We start from the raw sequence: 23,140 nt of genomic DNA, 5'->3' as shown, positions 1-23,140 counted from the left end.
TCGATTTTAAACTTCAAAAATTCGTATCTTCCTCATACGAGCTCCGTTTTTGACGTTCTTTATATCCACGCGAAGGCGGGAATGTACTCTACAACTTTCGTTTAGACTCCGTCGGCTCATTTTGAATTTATTTCAAATTTTATATTTTTAACAGGCCGGGACAGGATTGGTCCGTTAAAAATCCATAACTTCTTCATTCAACGTCCGTTTTCGTCTGTCTTGTTATCGTTACGCTACTATTAAGGAGATCTTTGATTCTCGTTTAGGTTGTGTCGGCTAAAAACGCTCGATCTAATATTCGAACTTCGAGTTATACACTGCTAAGCCGAAACTTCGAAAAATCATAACTTCCTCATACGAAGTCAGATTTGGGCGTTCTTTTTATGGACGCTCTCGGTTTAACGTATTCTAGAACTTTCGTTTAGATCGCTAAGGCTAAAACTCGCTCTATCGTAAATTCACTATTTACGCTTCCCGGTATCGTGTCGGTTTCATCGCGAAACTTCGACGGGTCATAACTTCTTCGTTATAACTCGGATTTTGTCGTTCTTTATGTCTCCGGAATCCTTGTTTCGACCACTACAACTTTATATATCAGCTTTATCTCACACTTTTATAATTTATTTATTATACATTTATAAATAAGTAATAAACACACAAATACACATAATTCACATAATACTCAAATATTTCATCTTTATTACTTCAAAAAGAGTTACAATAGTTGACCTAGACTATTACATTGTCTAAAAATGCTTAGCCTGAAACCCGGGCGTTACATTAAGGTTGTTGGAACTTGAATATGATATTGAGTGATTAAAGAGAAGACATACAATATTGTTCATGATTGTTAGGTCTTTACGCTATAACTTATGGTGTGTATTGAATATAACATCCTTACGGTTTTATTATGTTGAAACAATCATTTTTAGTCAAAATGTTTTAATATACTAAGATTTTCCGCAAACAAAGATAACATGGTTTTTGAAAGCGTTCAGAATTTTTTTTTCGGTTTTGGAAAATAGGGAATGTCACAATATATTTGTTTTATTTCCAAAGCTTGTTGTTATTAAAATATAATTACATAATAAGACTAAATAGATAAAAATTAAAAATATTTAAAAATATTAAATGGATTGGGAGGTTGAAATCAGGTTGAAAATATAAAGACTAAGGGGTCGTTTGATAGTTGCTGACTGAGAAAGTATTGATTGAGAAATGTTTGTTTGAGTAATAAGTTCTGACTGAGTAAGAAACTATGTTGTTTGATTATACATCTGACTGAATGTGCTGACTGATGCAAAATGACCATTTTACCCTGATGCTCTTTATAATAATAATAATAATAATAATAATAATAATAATAATAATAATGTATATAAAAACTTCAAGCATAATAGACATTAAATATACTACTTTAGAAATTAAAACACAAAAAACCTTTTAGCTTACTAGTAAACATCATTATATGTATAGGGGAGACCTGAGTTCAATTTTTGTAACCTCCTATTTCACTTATTTTTATCCAAGGCCAAGGGTATTATTGTAAAGTCTTGCTTTCTTTCTCAGTCAGACATTTCTTACCGAGTCAGATGGCCAAAGTTGGATTATAAAACACATTTTGCTGACCGAATCAGCCAAAAACGTCTGACTTAACTCGGTCAGACACATGTCAAACGGAGCCTAACATAATTTATTTAATAAAACAGAAGTGTTGACTCGCTTAATCAAATATGCTGAAAATCAAAAACCCAATATGTTAGTTAGGAGCTTGAGTATGGAAAAGAATAATAAAAAAAACAAAGTCTTAAGTTGAAAGAGATTTTAAAAAAGCTCTAATATAAAAGTATGGAAAAGAATAATAATAATAAAAAAAATTGTATATGAAGAGACAATTTTCCATCGGCCTTAGGAAATTGATGGTTATGGTGGAATTCTTTTAATTCTTGTCTATTTCTTTAGAAAAAAAGTTTAATAAGTTTAACTATAATTGTCAATTATTTGAAAAAACTGTTACATTTTTTTTAATATTTATCTATTTTTTTAGAAAAAAAAATTAACAAGTTTAACTATATTTGTCAATTATTTGAAAAACTGTTATAATTTTTTTTAATTCTTGTCTATTTTCTTAGAAAAAAAGTTTACCAAGTTTAACTATATTCGTCAGTTATTTGAAAAAAATATTATATTTTTTTTCTTAATTCTTGTCTATTTCTTCAAAAAAAAGTTTAACAAGTTTAACTATATTTATAAATTATTTGAAAAAACTGTTATAATTTTGTTAATCACTTTATCTTTTTATATAACTTTTTTCCAGATTATATAGAAACTTAATGACTAATCATATGATATTATTTGTAATTAAAATAATACATTAAACTTGTTAAGTTTTTCAAAAAAGATATTGTTATCAATTTTTGGTGTATCAAAACCAAATTTTGCATAAATATTATTTCATAGGCTTTGAACCCTCTAGTTGGTTACCATGTCACATGGCTACCATGTTGACACTTAATGGTTAGCATGGCTTGTGTCAACTGACTTGGAAATTTTTCATGGTGTTCATAGTATTTATCCATTTTCTAGAACTTAGTAGCACACGCTCATGAACTTGATGATCCCTATAACTCAAGAATACACATACACGAACACATAAACACACACAGACACTTAAGACTTTTCCATAACCAATTTTCTAGATTTTTTGTTTATCCGTTTTGTAGGTGCAAGTGTGTATGTGTTCTTAGACGACGAGATCTTTATGTCTTTCTTAACTCTATCCCACACACGATAGTTCATGCCTTAATCACCAACAAAGTATCGATTACTTTTATAGGAAATAGTTTCTTCCTCGAGATGACTCAAGAGATAAAATCCAATCCAAATATTAACAATTGATTTTATGCAACAAAATCCAATTCAAATAACAAAACAAAGAGATAAAAAGATGAGAGATGAAACCTAGCACAAATCTAAGAATTTGTATAACATATCAATCAAATTGATTATTTAATGTATGAAATCACACAGTCTAATCGGTGAAAGAAGGGAACAACATGGCTGGTGTTATGGTGTTACAATGGTGGTTGGGTGGAAATATTGGTGGCAAAGGCAACAAGACGATGCAAAAAAGTGGTCCTATGGCCTAAAATTGTTGATCTGAATTTTATCGTCTGATTTTGATTGCATCTATAAGTACAATTTGTTTTCATTCATGAACCCCCTTCATGTTCTGATTTGATTTCCCCGTGATCAACCCTAGATACACCACATGTTCTGTCTTTCGATTTTCATCCATGAGCTTTTGATTTTGATTTTGTCATGGGTGAACACACGCGTTTTTCGGTTTCATCCACGAGCTTTTGATTTTGTCATGGATAAAAAACACATCCTTTCAATCCGGTCCTGATGAATTAAATATCCTTATAGGTACAGGACGAACAAAAAAAAGAAGGGTCATTATCGTTATTATAAGTTGTTATTTTTAAATAAATAATATATATATATATATATATATATATATATATATATATATATATATATATATATATATATATATATATATATATATAACAAACAAAATTGGGCTCTGTGCACTTGTCTACTTCCCCCCCCCCCCCAAAATGCCTTTCATCTTCTTCGTAAACCCACCAGAATGCTAAGAGCTTCTCCATGAACCCATAAACAAATTTTGTTGAACAAAATCAAAGCAATTTTGTTGTGTATGTTCTCATCATGGATTTGCAAGTGTGTGTTCGTGTGTGTGTTTGTTCATCATTGTTTATGGCTGCGACATACACAAGAGAAGAACAAGGATTTTTTTTGACGTTGTCTATACAAAAGGGAACATTTGAATTTTTAGAAACAGTACACGTCCAACTTGTTAGAAATTTAGGGTTTGTGGTGGAGATCTGGATACTAACTTGGATCGTGAGAACACTTTTCGAACTGATATTTCTATCCCATGCTTAGGTTGCAAGAAATTTAGCCTAGGATAATCTAAGTGGACACTTACGATACTAGGCACAAAAATCATAAGTCAAATTGCTAGAAAGATTCTGTGAAAGTTTGAAGAAAACGAGAGCTAAATTCCGCGTGTATCTTCTGAGAAGGAAGAATCGTTTATATAATAAATGAGATTAGGGGTTCATTAGGGTTAGGCCGTCATGAGTTGTTTTGGAAGCAAGTCTGGGTAATCTGGATTTTAATGAGGATTTAGATTTACCAAAACTAACGAGTTTCATTAGTTTTACTATAATCACCCTTAAGAATCCTAATTTCTCAGCCAGAGGCTCTGCCCCTTGGATCCCGTTAGGGGCAGCACCCCCTAGACCCCACCAAAGGGATGCTGCCCTTTTGGAAACCCCAGACCCAGGGGTGTTGTCCTCAAATCTCCGACTTGTCATCGAGCCGACTTCTAATTTGATCTTATACATGTGTACACTCCGCACAAACCCAAACATATATTAAAATACAAATTATGAAGCTCCTTAGCTCAAATGTTAATTTCAGTTACATAAAATGACATGATAACACTAAAATCACCACACAACTTAGCTTAACAAACCTAACCGACTAAGAATGATATTTATGTAAATTTCTTTCATATTTCTGGTTTTAACGTTGTAAAAATGATTTTAAAATAATATTATATTGTTTAAAAAGTTTAAAAGTTTTAATGTAATTTTTCGTCATTTTTAACGACCTAAAATTGGCCATATAATTATATAAAGTTTCATCTGTCATTTTGCAAAGGGATCTTTTTTATTTTTGACGAATGTTAAAATGGTTTCTATGTAAAGATTTTGGATTAATGACAAAAAAGTTTTCAACTTCCAATCGTTAATATTCCAAAAGTCTAAGGTTTGGTTTGCAAATCTAACAGCAAATTGCAACTCACTCTCAAGAACCCTCATATTCTGAAAAAAACAAGCTTTTATCAAACACAATTCCAAAATACACCTGACAAATTGATCAATCATCATCATCCCCGAGCTCAATTCTTGATTCCCGAACAGTTCTCTCTCTATATTCCTTCATGCCACCACCAACCATATATCTACTCCTCATATTCTCTCTCCTTATTCCGCCGCATCCAACCACCGCCGATCAATCATTCATCTCATCGCTCATAACTCAAAACGGCCTCGATTTCGTCAAGAATTTACTCATTTCGAAAGCGATTCCTACACTCACATCCACTCGGATACCCAAAATCGAAAAGACTGTTAGAATCCCTGTAATTGGTAAAGTGCATATCGTTCTATCAGACATCACTATTAATCGGGTCAATGTCGGGTTATCGAATATCAAACCCGATGCCACCGGTGTTACAATTTTCGGGTCGGATGTGACATGCGATTTGAGTACGAAATGGCATTATGCTTATGGCACTTGGGTTGGCCCAATTTCGATTTCGGATAGTGGAACTGCTCGTGTTAAGGTACAATACCATTTCAAGATTTTCTTGAAATATTCATTTTTATATTTGCAACTATGAAAATTGGTTTCTGGGTTTTATTTTATGTGTTCGAATTCATATATAATTGTGTTTTTTGATGAATATTAATGTTTTCATGCTAAGGTTATTGGCATGGAAACGAGTATAAAGTTAGGGTTACATAATCAAGAAGGATCTTTAAATCTTTTTGTCATGGAATGTAATTGTCATATGAACGATATCTCCATAGACCTAAATGGAGGTGCATCTTGGCTCTATCAAGGGTATGTTGATTATGTTAAGTCAAATAGAAAAATTTTCAACTTCAAAATTGACATAATTGATTTTCCATTTATCTCAATAATCAATTTTCACTACCTTATAGGGTTGTGGATGCTTTTGAAGAGCCAATAAGGTCGGAAGTCTCAAAAGAACTTATCAAGAAACTAAAGGCGGGAGTTTTAAAGCTTGGATCGGTTGTGCAATCACTTCCAAAACTAATTTCGGTTGATAATATTGCCTCGTTGAATACTACATTTGTTAACGACCCTTTTTTGAGTGACAATTCATTAGGGTTTGGGATAAATGGGTTATTTGTAGACTCTAGAAAAGGAAATTATTTATATGGGAAAAAGTTGCAACCACCGGTTTCTTGTTCGGATCCTCAAAAAATGGTTGGAATTGCATTAGATGAAGCGGTTTTCAACTCAGGATTTGCGTTGTACTACAATGTGACTCCTCAAATTCTCTATTTGTTCGTATTCTTTAATCCCCATTTGTTACATATGACAGATGAGAACAGGTTGTACTGTGTAAGACATATATGACAGATGAGAACAAGTTATAATGTGTTTGATATGTATTGGACTGAGCATTACACTTTTGCGGACAAAAGTTGTAACTTTTTGTCCCACCTAAAAAGATGGAACAAGGTAGGGCAGCTCGTTTGTGTAAAAAGACGTAAATACCCTCCTTATCTTTATCATCAAAAATAGCCCTAGAAAACTCGTCTCGTCACGACATGTCATTGCGAGACTTCGACCAAGATTTTTTGGGATAAAATTTTTAACTTTTTGTCCCACTCAAGAAGATGGTACAACTCATGTGTGAAAAGACGAAAACGCCCCCCCTCATCCTCATCTTCAGATATAGCCCTAAAATGCTTTGTCAATGTCATGAGTAACAAATGGGGCTGGGCTTAAAGCCTTGCAATATTTCTTTCATTAAAATCACATAATTTAATTTAATTTTTCAGGCTATATTTATGCGATGGATTGTGGATAAAGTCCCCGAACAAAATCTTTTAAACACAGCAGGATGGAGATTTGTAGTCCCTCAACTTTACAAAAAATACCCAAATGCAGATATGAACTTGGAAATCTCTCTTTCTGATCCTCCAATTATGCATGTATCAAGCCAAATTATCGATGCAACCATTTATGCTGATTTGATCATTGATGTTCTTCAATTAGATGATAGGATACCCGTTGCTTGTATTTCATTGGTAACCTTTTATTCAATTCCATTTTTTATAATTTTTGGATTATTTGTGTTCCCTTATTAATGTTTTAGATTATTGTTTTTGATTTTACAGGAAATGGCGGGTGTGGGTTCGGTGCAAATTACCAAAAATAACCTTACGGGTCATTTGAAACTAGATGATTTCACCATGTCATTGAAATGGAGCAAAATTGGGACCTTGCACATGTTTCTAATTCAGGTAATTCGTTTAATATGTTCTTTATTATATTTCTTTATTTATATTTATATTTATATTCAATAATAATTACTTTTTATGTGATCTTTTTGTAGCCTGTGATGTGGACGATTATTGAAACGGTTTTTGTGCCTTACATAAATGCACGCCTTGGAACGGGATTTCCTTTGCCTATATTTCGTGGGATTAACCTTCAAAATGCTGAGATATTATTCAAGGATTCAAGAATCACAATTTGTAGCGACTTCAGTTATAAAGAACCCTTTGATCATAGCCATACACTTGTTTACACTTCGTAGATCATGAAGGGAGATTCATCTTGTATAATGTTGTATAATATATATGTATAGTTGTTGAGACCTCGTTTATGATTTGATCTTGTTTGTACATTTAACTCTTTTGAATTATGAATACATGATTTTCAACCAATTGTACATACCTGTTTGGCCTTTTTTTTTTTTTTTTTTTTTTTTTTCGTTTTTTATGTTGGAAAATCGTACGCAACAAGGTGATTTGAGCATAGTTTTAAACTTTTAATCTCCTTTGTTACTAGTATAAATCACAATTATCTAAATATATATAACAGGGTATTTTTTTAAAGGGTAAATCTTAGAAAAACAAACAATATATTTTCATCTAATTCTGAAAAAAAAGAACCGTAACATTGTATTAAAACCTTCATATTTTTCTGAAAGTCTAATTACAATTAAAACCATCATCGATAGTATTTGCAAGGACGGAAAACCAAATGATGCTTTTTAAACTCTTTAAAAAGATAATGTTTCAGAAATGTATTATCTCTAATTACAACTAAAATCTAATTATACGAATCGTAGTAAACTAGTAATCTAGTGTAAAATGGGATACTTCGATTTCATTAGACACTAGAATTGTTAATGTTTGAAAACATAGCACATTGAATCAAAATATAAAAGTAAATACAATAACTCAATTCCAGATGTAATGACTCTAGCTGGGAAAAAAGGAAGGGGGTTGAAGGGTTCGAGAGACCCGCTAAAAGACGAGAAAGAACGAGCTTGAGTTTTGGTGATTATGTTCATTTATTCGTTGTGGCCTTAGTGTATAGAAATTAAATTGCTTCCTATTCTACCCTTAATTTAATTTCTCTTAGTGTATTAGTATGATGTTACTTTTTACCCTTAAACGATATTTTATTTTTTGGAGGTTTTCATCGTTTTATGACATTAAGCCCCTTAACAGTGAAAAATGAAAATGATTATCAAAGACTAAAGTGAAAAATTTAGAGATTCGTTGACCTTAAAATAACATCAACCCTATAATACAATGGCACATTGAAATCATAAAAGACGTAGTTTGATGGTTCTAGTACGACCAAATATTCTTTAATGATTTAGGGTTGTTTGTTTAACTTTTATCGGGTCTAATAAGAGATGATTGATGACTCAATCAGCAGTTAGATTGTTTAATTTTACAATTTCACACTTTTGACTGACTGGGTAAGTAGTATATGATTCAGAGGGGTGTTTGGGATTGCTTTTTGAACTTTAAAAGTACTTTTAAAAAAAACTGTTTTGGATTGCTTTTTGAATTTTAAAAATACTTTAAGAAAAAAAATGTTTATTGACTTATGATGGTAGCAAAAAGAGTTTAAAAAGTGTTTGGATTAGCTTTTGGGCGTATTTGGCACGGAGCTTTTGGAAACGTTTGAGAGCTTCTAGCTTTTAGCTTTTGATAAAACACTCTAATTTAAACAAAAAACTTCGTTTGACAGTACGAACGTTTAGCTTTTAGTTTTAACAAAACGCTCCGATTTTGAAAGCTACTTCATGTAGCGTTTAACAAAACGCTCCTGAGCTTTTGAAATCAATTTCCATAATTACCCTTAAAAATATATTTATATTTATTTATTTTTAATCAATTTTCCTTTTATGTAATTTTATATATTTCAAAAGTTTCCAGCTACTTTTGCCAAACATTCATATAACAAATAAAAGCTACAGCTTCCCGCTACCAGCTACCTGCTACACGCTACCAGCTAACCGTTATCCGCTTCCAGCTAACAGCTACTTTTACCAAACACGTCCTTTGTGGTGGAAAAAAGTTTTATATTTGTAAAATGACTAAAAAAGAAATGGAAAGAAAGATGGAAGAAAAGGAGAGTGAGAGTTCATTAAGGGTACTATAAGTCTATAACCATTTCTATTTTGAAAAGTCAAAACACTTAAAAAGTCAATTGCTTTTGGAAACCTTTTTTTAAAGCATGTCAAAAAGTCATTTTGAAAAGCACTTATGCAATAGTTAAACATTTCCTTTTTTTTTTTTTTTTTTTTAACTTATTGGCTTTTTTAAAAAACCAATAAACCAACTAAGATTTTTTGAAAAGCAATCCCAATCACCCTTTAAGTGTTTTGTGACAAAACTCTCTTTTGTGTCTTGATATGCCTTTAAGACGCATTCGACATACGTCCTCATAAAATTCTCATTCCTCCCCCGCCCTCAAGCGTCGATTCGACTTCTTGGCGGGTAGACTTCTTCCTAAGGTAAGGTCTCTAAAATAATTTTTTTTTTCTTTTCCTTCTCTCCTATGAAGTTGAAAGCGATTTTGGTCTCTAAAATCGTATTTGGTATGAAGTTAAGATTAGAAATCTTGTTTCTTCGGTAAAGGTTTTCTAAAATCAATTTTGGTCACTGTAATATATGAACTTGGTAACTTGATTTTTGTCATATTAATATGAAATTGATTTCGGTTATTGTAATATGAAAGATTTTCTAATGTCATTGTAATATGAAATCGATGTTGATGAGCACAATTGTTTTGATTGAGTTTGAGAATTTTTTGACAGATGAAACCATGGCATTGTGGCTTCTCGAAACTAATTTTAGTGTTGTACATAACCTGTGTGACAAAAGCCCAAGTGAAATGTAACTGAGGAATCAAAAAGCTGGAAGCAAGGTCGTGTTTGGATATTAATTATGGAACTGATTGTCAATTATAATCATCTCTAATAAATTAAGGTTTTTTTTGTCACATGTCTTCTTCTCCTTCATTTTACCACATTACTTTTTTGTTTTTTTTTTTTATTTTTTTATTATCCACTTGTCATTTTTTTAGGTTTTTCAATCTTACACCAAATTTTCAGAGTTTACGGTTATATATATGGAAGGTTCTCATTCTATTCATTAAGGTTATCATTTTATTAATTTGAGAATAAATTCACATAAATATTACAAACTCATTGATTACTTTCTTTTTTCAATTACTTTATAAAAATTTTAATGTTTGCATATTGATATTAAACTTTTTATTATTAGAAAATATGATACAAAAACTGTGACTTTGGAGCTCGCCAAGTGTTTGACAAAATTAGATGAGTATTTGACAAAATTAGTTGTAAGATTTTGAAAGGTAAAAAAGTAGGATACGTGATATCTCCATCTCCATAGACCTAAATGGAGGTGCATCTTGGCTCTATCAAGGGTATGGTAAGTCAAATAGAAAACTTTTTAACTTCAAAATCCACATAATTGATTTTTCATTTATCTCCGTAATCAATTTTCACCACCTTCTAGGATCGTGGATGCTTTTGAAGAACCAAGGTCCGAAGTCTCAAAGGAAATTATCAAGAAACTAAAGGCGGGAGTTTTAATGTTTGGATATTTAGTAATCAGTTGTAATAAAAAATGATGCAAGAGTTAGGCAAGCCTTTGGAAAAATTACTTGTAAGATTTTGAAAGGTTTAAATTTACATAAAAATATGTGGTTTTTTTAGGACAACATAGTAATTTTGTTATAACAGGCAGAAGCTTTTCTTTAAATGCTAATTGAAATAACTTTTGGATTATGAATTTTTTTGTTCTAAATAAAAATCTTTAAGCTCATGTTCCCAGACAAATATGTTTCTTTAAATCTGAGACTTTTTTAAGAGCTAAAAGCTCTTAAAATCTCATGGTCAAACATGCCCTTAGTGTTTGAGTATATCTATGCTACTTAATGTTGTAATAATCATTTTTGATGATGTTGATTTTTGGAAAATAATTATTTTTTAAGAAAACAAACATAATAGCCTAATCCCATAAGGGCAAGGGAATGTAAGATGTAGACAGTTGTACCTCTAAGGGTAGAGAGACTGCTTTCAGGCTGATATATATAAAATGTGAGTCCATCAGTAAAGCAAGCTGAAAGTAAAAAGGAATAAAAATAGGAAACTAAACATTATACACAAGGTACAAGTGGAAAAAAAAAAACTTAGATCTTTATACTCCACTATCATGATTTTAAACCCCCTGCACCCTCCTATCTTAGGTTATGTCCTCACAAAACTTTTTCAAAAAAAAATCATACACATAAGTAGATTACCCAAACACTAATCATAATCATATTATCACTCTAAAATAATAAAGTAAAAATTATTGTTTTTGATGAATATTGATGTTTTCATGCCAATGTTATCGGCATGGAGGAAACGGGTACAAAGTTAAGATTTCGTAATCAAGAAGGATCTTTAAATCTTTTTTTCATGGAATGTAATTTTCATATGCACGATTGTCACACCCCGAAACCGATGGCGGAAACGTTCTGGGGCGGAGGACGTCATGTAAAGTATCACAACCAATGTACATAGTAAGCATAGTAAACACCACCATTACATTACATAAGAATATTTAGATTTGTTTGAAAGCAAGTAATACATGTTTTATATATACATCAGTACGAACAAAAGTAAAGACGAGACTTCTAAACGCTCCGTCTTCTCCAAAAGAAGACGGGATACCTGTCTAACGGGAACCTAAGAATACAAACAGTTTTAAAAAATATCAGCATAAAGCTAGTGAGTTCATAAGCGGTTTGTTTCTGGTAAAAGAATCAATTTTCCTTTGGTTTCATGAAAAAGTTGTTATCCAAGAAAATCCCATATTTTCTTATAAGAGAAATTTAGTTATCAATTTGTTAAACAGTCTGATTAAGACAAGTTAAGTTATCCAGGAAAAACCCTTATTTTCCTTAAAAGTTGGTGGTTGGTTATCGATTTGGAATGAAGTGTACAAGTATGTACCATACTTGTAGCGTTTAAGTGAAGTATCCTGAAAGCCTGGTTATCCTTGAAAAGTACATTAGCTTTAACACGTATATAAAACTAATAAGTAGATTGTAAACTAATTTCCTAAGGTATTAATTTACTAAGATCTTTATTACTTAAAGGTAAATCTCCATTATCTAAGTTGCGAGTTCTATAACCATACGATAAACTAGATATGGCAAGAAGGCCAGTATCATTTTATGACTTTTGTCACCCGTAGACCTGCCGGTCCCACTGTAGCTAGCAACAAGGTGCGGGATAGTCAGCCCCGTATAGATCTATACACTCAAGTCACGCTCTCCTTCTAAGAGATTCTGGTTACAGGGGCGGTCCTCCACTCGCGTATCTCTGTGGAGTGTTTCAGAGGACGTGTCTCCAATCTTAAGAATAACGAATTTACAAGTAATAATTAGGAAAATCTTGTTTTATGAATGACATGAAATCCTTTGTGAAATATAAAATATAACATTTTATAATGAGTTTCGCAATTTGTTTGAAAACTAACTCCGCAAGTTAAACAGTTGGTTAATACGGATTTCCGTGGTAAAAGCATACAGAATATGAAACATTTCATACGAAATAATAAGTTTGAGTACAAGATTTCCATGTACTTTTGCTTGTATTCCCCCTGAAAACATAAAAAACACGGAAAATGGTGTAGGGGTATGAACTCAAGATATTGCCATATTTATACTTAATTTTAGGCAATATTTAAGTACATTTTTATTAAAAAGTTGGTAATTTGTTTAGAATAATGGTACTTATGAGCTTAAATGTTATTTACAGCCAAAAAGAAGACATTTTGAAGAAAATGGACTAAAAGCGTTAAAGAAAGAAACTTTGGGAATTAAAAGAGTAAAAATGAAGAAAATTTGGAAAAAAAAAGATTATTCACGACGTGAGACTTAAAGGATTCACGACGTGAATAGTTGGTTCTAGAAGATATATACGCGGGTGAAGGAATCCTTGACGAGCACGGTTATTTACAACTCACGACATGAATTTCTTATTATTCACGACGTGAATTTATGGATATCAGCAATTATATAAATCCTTGACCATTACGAATAGAGGCAACTTTTGGCTGGAGAGAGGAGTTCCAGAAGGCGATTTTAAGGAGAGAAAAGTTCTGGGAAGAGGCTTTCAACACCAAAAAGAGTGAAGGTTCATAATTTAGTTTATTTTAGTTAATTAAGATCATGTTTCCAATTAATTCAACTTGTGTTATTTTGTTAGTTGCTATGATGAGCAGCTGAATCTAGCTACTCTTGTTTAGCTAGATGAAGCTTCCAACTTATGAATAGCTCAATTTTCATGGATTTATTTAGTTGGTAAAATTTCTTGTGTTTGATTTGTATTACCTAGCATGTTTATGTTTATTGCTCTAATTGCTTGATTGCATGTTCTGTGTAGCTTTGTGACCATTAACTGCATGAACTTGTTTACCTAATGATTTAGTGAACATTGAATTGTTAGAGCTAGGATTGACCAATCTTAGTTAGTAATTAGAATAAATAAGCTTAGCTGTGCTAGAGAGCGTGTATTGTGACCATAATTGTGTTTATATAAAATCTTACATAGCATATTTACATTCATAATTAGTTATGTGTTTAATTGTGTGTGAACATACATGGTTTGACATGAATTAGTTAATTATTGGTAAAGTTAGAACTAAATTACTAATATAATTAAAACCAACTAGATGATCCATAAACATTAGCTAGCCATAAGAAATAAGTGGATTCAAACTAAACAAGAGTGTGTTTTACTTATTGAATTTGATTTAAGTTCGTCTGATCTTGTAAAATCAGATAAAACCCCTTTTAAACTTGTTAATAATTAGGTTAATTTAATAGTAAGTAAATTAATTAGTAACACCGTTCCCTATGATCGACACCCGACTTACCCAAACTATACTGTAATCTGACTAGGTACACTGCCTATAAGTGCATAGTTAGTTTAAGTTTGTTAGGTTATAAATATTAAAATTAGTGGGTACTTTTGTGCACATCAAGTTTTTGGCGCCGTTGTCGGGGAACGGCTTAGATTATTAGTTTATTTAGTTGCATTAGATTAATCGACCCCTTTTGTGGAATAAAATATGCAAAAAGGTTAATTGGTTATTTATTTTTGTTAGCTTAGCTTAGTTGATTAGCATATAACAAAAAATTTTGTTTTCTGTTTCTGTCACAGAATTCACGACGTGAGTTTTAATAAACTCACAACGTGAAAGCTGAGATTTCAGTTTTTAGTATTTTCTTATTTTAGTTTAGTTTTACGTTTTGTTTTTAGTTTAGCAAGTTGCAGGAGTTCATGACCAGAGGCTTAAACACACCCTTGGTGCCACCACTTGAAGATCCCGAGTCTGCAATTCACAAGAAAAAGACGCCCTTACAAGAATTGAAGTCAGCTTTTTCAAGGAAGTCGGGAAAGAAGATAGGAGAGTCAAGTTCATCCGAGAGGCACAAGAGCAATTTTGAGCACTTGGATCAAACACCAGTCCAAACCGAGTCCGAATACGATACCGAGCCGGAATTTGAAGAACACACGAGCGAACCCGAGAACGAGCCAAGGAACGAGATGCCAGCAATTGAAGAGATGTCCATGGGAGCTTACAAGAAGCGGATCCGAGAAGATATGGGTCCCGGTTTAGTCCAACCCGCGATACCTGCCACTGCCACATTCGAGTTGAAGGGGCACATATTGACTGCACTGAAAGATATCCCATTTTTTGGGAAAGATCATGAGGATGCTTTTAAGCATCTAAATGAAGTCAACGACATTGCGGATTACTTCAATGTTCCAAATGTCAACAGAAACACAGTCTTGCTTAGGATGCTTCCCATCACCTTCAAAGGAGTTGCTAAGGAGTGGTTAAAGTCACTTCCACCGGGTACAATTACCACTTGGGCTCAAATGCGTGAGCAATTCCTGGACCAGTTTTGCCCGCCATCCAAGATAGCCAAACTCAAGAAGGCAATAGCCAACTTTGAGCAACAGCCGGGGGAGTCATTATACGAAGCATGGGAGCGGTACAAGGGCTTGCTCAGAAATTGCCCTCAGCATGACCTAAATGTGCAACAAGAGATGTCGATCTTCTATGATGGGGTCAACGTTATGACGAGACAACTCCTTGATTCTAAAGGACCTTTGACAAAGAAAAATCCAAGGGAGGTTAAGGAGATGATTGAAGAATTCGCGAAGCACTCTCGCGAATACCACAACCCTAGGCAAGATGGAATCAAAAGCAGTGGAGGGTCCCAAACTGAAGAAATAGCAGTTGTGATGGCTATGCTGAATAATTTGGATCGAAGGATAACACAAATGGACCAGTCAATACATGCCATAAGAGTGGGTTGCGAGAGATGTAGTGGTCCACATTTGACCAAAGATTGCAATTTAGATGAGTTTGGGAACAAAAAAGCTCAAGTGTGCTACTCAAGCGGGGATAAGTTTGATGAGGACTGGAGGAAACCGAAGAAGGAGTGGTTGCCATATGAAGAGTATAAAAAGCAAAAAGAAGAGAAGTATAGGCAGACAAGTCGATACTTTTATCAAAAGGAGCAGACACCAGCTGAGAAGAAACCCGATCTAGAGACTATGTTGATGAAGTTTATGGAAGCTTCGGAAAAGAGACATGATGCCACTGATTCTGCTATTAATGAACAACAAAATTTAATTAAGAATCAGCAAGCCTCCATCCATAACCTTGAAGTTCAAGTTGGTCAACTAGCCACTCTAGTTCATGAGAAGTTATCCCCGAAAAATACCGAAACAAAGACCCAATCTCATGTAATGGCCATAGACACCGAAGAAGAAGCCATCTCTGAGTTCCTGGAGGCATTGGAAGAAGAACCACAGCAGCCCGATCCAAAGATGAAGAAGACCAAGCTCGAAAATCATGAAGCTGCTGAGTTCCAAAATTCACGACGTGGGCCCGTCATGAACAGAAAAATTCTGTAGTTGGTTCGGTTTATCAGCCGCCTTTGTCTTTTCCTTCCCAAGCTACCCTTAGTCCACTGGAGAGAGAGCATAGAGAGTTTGTCAAGCATGTGAAGGGGATCCCGATTAATACTCCCTTTGTCGAGTCCTTATCCAAAACTCCCGAGCATCAAAAATTACTGCAAGATTTGATAGACACTCGCAAGCAATTAAAGAAGCAGTCTAAGGTAGTTCTAAGTGAACAAAGCTCAAAAGTTGTGTTGGGAGAGACACCAGAGAAGATGGGGGATCCTGGACGCCTCACTCTTCCATGTGAGTTTGGTAATAAATTGAAGGTTAATGCTTTAGCCGATTCTGGGGCTAGCATTAATTTGATGCCTTTTTCATTTTATAAAAAATTGGAAATTCAGAAGATGAAGGCTACAAAAATGACGATTCACATGGCAAACCGTTCAGTGACACAACCCCGGGGCATAGTGGAGGATATTTTGGTAAAAATTGGAAAATTTGTTTTTCCAATAGATTTTGTAGTAATGGATATGAAGGAAGATCCCGATGTTCCAATTATCCTTGGTCGTCCATTGCTTAACACTGCTGGAGCTCTTGTTGATATCCGCGAGTCTAAGCTCACCTTGAGAGTTGGAGATGAAAAAGAAGTTTTTGGGATACAAGATGACTTCCAAGAGGATCATGTTCAAGAAGAGGTGTTCACAACTAACAAAGACAATGAACTAGAAGAACTGGAAAAGCTTATGGAAGAAGAGATCAAGGCAGTTCATCAAGTCAAAAGAACAAAACCTAGAGCATCTGTTCCATTTTTGGTTGAAGTCATAGCTTACAAGAGTCCACCTTCTTGGGTGAGCAAAGAGGAGGAGGAGATGACAAGTGATGAAGAGGAGGTCACTTCAAGAGTGACAAAGCCGGTGGTGAAAGAGGAGGAGGATGCGATGAAGTGCAAGGAAGAAACTAATGGCACAAAACGCAAGCTTGAAGAAGAGGTGGAAGTTAAAAAAGAAAATTCAAAGAAGGCATACAAAAGACGAGTTCAAGCTTACAAGAGGCGATTCAAGAAACAAAAGATCCTAGTGGTGGATTCTTCTGAGGACTCAACGTAGGAGGCACGGAGTCCAGCTCAAGACTCCAAGAAAAAGAAGCGCTTCTCGGGAGGAAACCCGAGTTTGGTTTGCAAATTTTTTTTCTTTTTCTTTTTGCATTTTGGTTTTAAAAACTTAGATCAAGTCATCCAACTCTATTAGAACATAATGTAGGGACCTTAAAATGGAAGTAGTGATAATTGAGAACTTAGTTTAAAGTCAAAAATTGATTTTTCTCTTCCAGACTTAATTCATGACGTGAATTTTTAGCAATTCACGACATAAATTGTGAATGAACCGGACACATAATCCATGATATGGCTTAGCCCATTAGACTAGCAAGCCCAAGATCAGTCCGTGAGTACATGGCCCAAACTTAAGCCCAGACACTATTCACGACGTGAATTTTCAAAAGTACGGGACCACAGAATAAACCCCTAGAAACCAGTTAACCCTTCAATTGTTTATTCTTCACGAAGTGGAAGCAGAAATTGGTCCCCCCCTTGGTCCCCATTGCTGCGATTTTAGCCGACAACTCCACTAATCTTCCTTGTGCTTACGTAATACTTCCAACAAAGGTAATAATTATTGGTTATTAAGTTTAATTTTTGCCCTAGTAGATGAACTTAGGGTTAGGGTTTGTTAATTGAGTGAAATGACGAAACTAATTCGTTAAAGTTCGTAATAATCTTTGAATGTTCATGCTAAGTGTTTGGAAGTAGTATAGGAGTAAAACCCATAGATATTTTGACTGGAATTTTCCCCGATTGTTACGATTCTGCCTTCTGGGATTGCGAATTCACGACGTGAATCTTACAGGATTCACGACGTGAATTCTGGGGCTGAACATAATTCATTTTCCTCTATGTTTAATTTGTGGACTATTGTTTTGGCTGTGGTTTTTCTTTGTTTTTGCAGGAATGGCTCCAAGAAGAGAGGTTCCAGCTGGGGTTGCGGGTTTGCACCCGTTTTACAATTTTCCAGCGACAATGCCCCGCGATGTTTTGACTCATTGGAACAACAGATTGGGATGACTTTACAACAGGGAAATTGCAGTTGCTCCAACAGTCAATTGGACAAGATTGAGGGAAGTAGGGCTCGTAGACCAGGTGGGCCCGTTTTTGAAAAAGATATTCATTGGAGGTGGGTATTCATTTACCTGTTCTGGTTGGCAGAATCTGTTCCGGGTGCAAGAGCGGGTCTACAAGGAGTTTTGTGTCGAGTTTTTCGCAACGGTGACATTTCAGGAAACGGTTCAAGATCCACATTGGCCACAGGTGTTGGTATTTAGATTGGGGGTGAGTACCGGGAGTGCAGCTTGGTTGAGTTTTCTTGGAGAGTAGGACTGTATGATCGACAGGAGGCTATGACTCCCGAGTTTGGCATGTTTTTGAGTGGGGCTGCTAGAGAATATGCGGAGGGTGTCACGTGGTATTCTTTTTGGCATAACATTGCCTCTGAGATGTTTAATTCCGGAGTATCTCCCGAGAGCAGTATTCGGTCCCCGATCCATCGTTTACTCCACCGGTTCATCACCTTTTCCATTAACCATAAGAGGCATGGAGACAAAGTGACTAAGCAGAACTTATTTTTCTTATGGTGCATCTTATAGCCTGGTGTCTGTTGCAACATCCCGTATTTTCTAGCCCGTTTTCTGGTCGGGTCTGCCGCGAGTTCGCGCCCTGGGAGCCCCATTTGTGGTGGGCATTTTGTTACTCGTTTGTCCCGTTTTTATCATTTGGATGTTCCCGATATTAATAGATCCATGACGTGTGTGGACGAGCATGACTTTGGTATGGGATATTTGGAAACTATGCGGGTGGTCAGAAATTTTGGATCGCATTGGGGCATAGTTCCATCAGATGTTGAGGGTGATGATGAGGATTATCAGCCAGCCGACCAACCTGCGCCAGAGCCGAGACCGAGGCGCAGGAACATGAGAGGAAGGGGAGACCGCGGGCAGCCGATACACCCACCTGCTTCCATGGTTGGTGCGCCTTTTGGGAGTGATATGGCTGGTTACTTTGACCAATTATCGTTGAGTGTGAATTGGATAGGCGGCACTATGGAGAATGTTGTCCAGCATCTTGGGGTGGAGCAGCCGCCTCATTTAGGGTATCATTACCCGATTTGCCCATGATGGTCGGAGTATGGTGGACGCGGAGATGATGGAGCTGGACCCAGTGGAGCACATGACGAAGAGGAGGATGATTGATCGTTATTTATCGTTAATTTGTTTGATTTGTTTTTGGTTTGTTTTTAGTTTGTTTTTATGGGATTGTAAGAACTACTTTGAATATTATGTTACTTTTATTCTCCGTTGTTGGTTGTTTCTCAGAAATTGCTAGGAGCGCCTTGAGAGGATAGCCAGTTATGAATGCGTACGTTTTTATCCGGGAGTGTTTAACGCTGAGAGTCGAGACCCATATTTTCAAAATAAGTGTGGGGTGAGTCAAGGGAGTGGAGAGTCAGCGAAAGAGTCATAACCTGATGAATTTAGAAGAGTCTTAATACATTGAGACATTAGAAGAAGAATTGGCAATGTTTTTCTGACTGCCCGGTTTTCACGACGTGAACTTTTATTATTCACGTCGTGAGTCAGTTATCAGGAGGTTCTCAGAATACGCTTAGTTTCGATCTCACGTCGTGAATTGTTTCACACTCACGTCGTGAATATGAGATTTTTACAATTTCAAGGCCCTTGACATTTTAGTCTTTTATGGGTTGATGCTATTCTTCTTGTCAATATATTCAAGATTATTTTGGCTCATTTTTATCACCATACAATGTGGCGTATGCTTTCCCACATTGGTCATTCTACTTTTGGAGATTTACACCACATTAGAAGACGATTGAAGGCTCGATTTCCTATTTTGCCGGTATACTCCTTATTTCGCGAGTTCAAGATCCAAGTTTCTATTTTTGGAGTCCATATTCAAGATGCACGTTTTCCACACTGTAACGCCTGTGTTTCCGGGCTTGCCATTTTTAGCGATGTAATAGTCTAGGTTAACCTTTGTAACCCGTTTTGAAATAATAAGATTGTATTATTTGAGTATTATGTGTTTTGTGCTTAATTGCTTAATTATGTGGTTTGATTAATTAAGAATAAAAATAAGCGTCAAAATTTAAGTGTAAAATAAACTTGATATCTTTGGTTAATGTTGTAGTAGTTGAAACGAGGTTTCCGAATATATATGGAACGCCCAAATCTGACTTCGTATGAGGAAGTTATGATTTATTGAAGTTTCGACTTAGCGATGTGTAGCCTGTTTTACTCGATTTGAGATCGAGGGGTTTTTAGCCGAAGCAATCTAAACGAGGATCGAAAGTCTCGTTGTTGGTATCGAAGCGATGAAAAGTTAGGCGAGAGCGGACGTCAAACGAAGAAGTTATGAATTTATAACGAAGTTTTTTTGTCCCGTCCTATTAAAAATAAATAATAAAAATAAAGTTAAAATTAGCTGACGGATTCTAAACAAAAGTTGCAGAGCGTAGTCTCACCTTCGCGTGGATATAAAGAATGTCGAAAACGGAGTTCGTATGAAGAAGTTATGAATTTCCGAAGTTTATTAAATATTTTGTATTTAAATTTAATCTTTAATTCGGATGATTATCCGAAGGAGTCACCGATCTGATCCGAAGTACGCCCCGCGTACAGCGAAGCATGACGCACCTCGCACTCGAGTTCTTCGGATGACGAACGCCATGACGTTTCGGAGCAGTACGCCCCGCGTACTTCGAGGCTCCAGCCTCCTATAAATAGGATGCGAGGGCAGCCGAGTTCTTTTGCTATTTTCTCTCTTCTCTCTCCCGTTTTGCATCGATTTGCATGCCAGAATTACCCCGAAGCCCCGGTAATATTCTCGAGCCCCGAGGCAAGTCCCGAGATCCCGAGAAGTGTGGTTCCCGAGCCGAAGCTCTGCCCGCGAGAAGTTCGATTTTTGTGAAGATCTTCCAGATCTGCTGAGGATTACTACTTCTGCAAGTCGTAGTGTTGTCCGATCATCTTCTGATCAAGTGAGTGTATACTACCTTTCATAAACACGATAATAATACAAGTATGGTTTGAGTGTATTAAGTATATTGTTGTTTATATGTGTGAATGTGTAATCACTTTCCTCTATCTCATAGATATGATTTATTCTCTATGAAATACGTGTTATGTGTGTGTGCCTCATCTGTTATGTGGAATATGTATTGATTAAAGCATGCTATACAGGTTTTTAAACTATGTATAAAAATGTATATTTTTATCTACTAATATGTTGGGTAGAACATGGGTAGATAGTTGGTGTGTAATAAACAGATGAGAGGCCTCGTTGTTGTTTGATTTAGTCATCTAGCGGAGTTTAGATGACGACCACGGACTTTTCTAGACAGTCTTGTGGAAACATTAGCAGGTTCGCCACCTGTAGGTGTTAATGAACTTGGGTGTTCATTCGCTGTACTCCATCCCCCTCATGGTTGCCTTATTTGACTTATATTGCTGAGGAACCCCCGAAGCATGTGTTGTCGCCCCGATGAAATATTCTTAGACTAGGTCCCTTATGCTAGTTGTTTTAGGGACATAAAGTGAGAATAACGGGAATGGGTAATTGGGTTATTGTTGGTTGGTGGAAATTAAATATGATTATTTATTGTGGGTTGAAAACCCTATATGCTCACCAGGCTCCCAAGCCTGACCCACTCAGTTTTAATTTGTATTACAGGAAGTGGCGCGAGGGCATAAGATAGATGAACCATCAAGTTGTTTTGTTTACAAGTCTGTATATGTATATATTTGTTGAATGACTTGTAATGTTATCGTTTATGCTTATTGGTCTGTATCGGAACATGACACCCCGAGTTTTGATAATATAATGAAAATACATTTCTTTTATGAAATGCTTTGGTAAACATTGTTTTATCATGTTTTGTTTTGGGGAACAAATTCCGCAACTCTTTCAAATCAAAAGGATTTACTCTGAAATTATTTTAAAAGCATAAATGAAAATCGGTCTTTCCTGGCCGAGATTTTGGGGATGTCACAGTTGGTATCAGAGCATTAGTTTAAGCGAACTAGGAATTTGTATGATTTCTAGACTTAAACTTAGAATGCTAAGTGAAGTTTTGAGATGTGTGTCTGTTATGTTTTAGACACGAGCACTGGTTTATTTTAGGAAAGTTGCCTAAAATGCTTTTATGTGCTAAATGTTATATGTTGCCATATATGATATTATTTGTTCGGATCTATGGTCTGTTGCCGACCGGATCTAGAAACCTTATGTGTGTAGGATTCTAAGCGTACGTCTACGATATTAGAACTAGCATGTAAACGTTTCGGAGTGATAAGGATGATTTGAATATCTATCGTGATTGAGGATCTAATTTCACCTTATTCGGTGTGTAGATCAAAATGGTGAGAACAAGAAGTGGAGTTGGAAATGCTGATGAAAACAGGAATCAACCACCAGTGATTGAACAAATACCTGTCGTAGCAGCAGCACCTGAGCCAATAACCATGGCTGGTGTGCAAATGATGATTCAGACGATGTTGGATCGTCAGATGGATGAAACAAGACGGTTGCTTCGACAAAATCCTGAAGAACTGTCAATTCGTGTGGAGGAGCCTGAATTAAATGAAGGGCACTCGGAAGGTGGAAACTTCAGTGGGTCTGTTGGTCAAGCCAACCCACCGATAGTTAGGCAAAACAACCATGATGGAAGGAATGATGGAATGGGATGCAAGTACAAGGACTTTCTAACTTGCAAACCATCGACCTTCAATGGAAAGGAGGATCCGATTGGAGTTATGGATTGGATCTCCGAAATGGAGTTAGCCTTCATGACTTGTGGCTGCAGAGGCAAGTTGCAGACTATCTATGCAGTGCGTCAATTCCGAGGC

At 35.4% G+C, this 23,140-nt stretch overlaps 1 protein-coding gene and 1 non-coding gene across 2 annotated transcripts; one reads left to right on the top strand and one right to left on the bottom strand.

Moving 5' to 3' along the window:
- The first annotated feature begins 4,865 nt into the window (after positions 1–4,865).
- LOC145062729 (lipid-binding serum glycoprotein family protein) lies at positions 4,866–7,586 on the top strand. Its single transcript, XM_079010321.1, has 6 exons — positions 4,866–5,443; positions 5,585–5,724; positions 5,826–6,171; positions 6,696–6,944; positions 7,035–7,160; positions 7,253–7,586. The coding sequence occupies exons 1-6, from the start codon at positions 5,039–5,041 to the stop codon at positions 7,454–7,456; spliced, it is 1,470 nt and encodes a 489-aa protein (XP_078866447.1). The 5' UTR covers positions 4,866–5,038; the 3' UTR covers positions 7,457–7,586.
- A 7,595-nt stretch (positions 7,587–15,181) lies between these two features.
- Positions 15,182–15,288, bottom strand: LOC145065090 (small nucleolar RNA R71). Its single transcript, XR_013688242.1, has one exon. It is a non-coding gene; the product is annotated as a small nucleolar RNA R71 (small nucleolar RNA).
- Between the last annotated feature and the right edge of the window lie 7,852 nt (positions 15,289–23,140).

The sequence above is a fragment of the Lactuca serriola genome, chromosome 7 (genome assembly GCF_051521515.1).
Source record: "Lactuca serriola cultivar US96UC23 chromosome 7, Lser_US96UC23_V15, whole genome shotgun sequence".
Classification (NCBI taxonomy): Eukaryota; Viridiplantae; Streptophyta; class Magnoliopsida; order Asterales; family Asteraceae; genus Lactuca; species Lactuca serriola.
Note: the sequence above shows the minus strand (reverse complement) of the source record. Positions and strands in the feature narration are given on the sequence as shown.

Coding starts and splice junctions, on each gene's coding strand:
- LOC145062729 (XM_079010321.1), top strand. CDS start 5,039: ATGCCACCACCAACCATATATCTACTCCTCATATTCTCTCTCCTTATT. Junction 6,172..6,695: donor GATTTGCGTTGTACTACAAT/GTGACTCCTCAA, acceptor TTAATTTTTCAG/GCTATATTTATGCGATGGAT. Junction 6,945..7,034: donor CCGTTGCTTGTATTTCATTG/GTAACCTTTTAT, acceptor TTGATTTTACAG/GAAATGGCGGGTGTGGGTTC.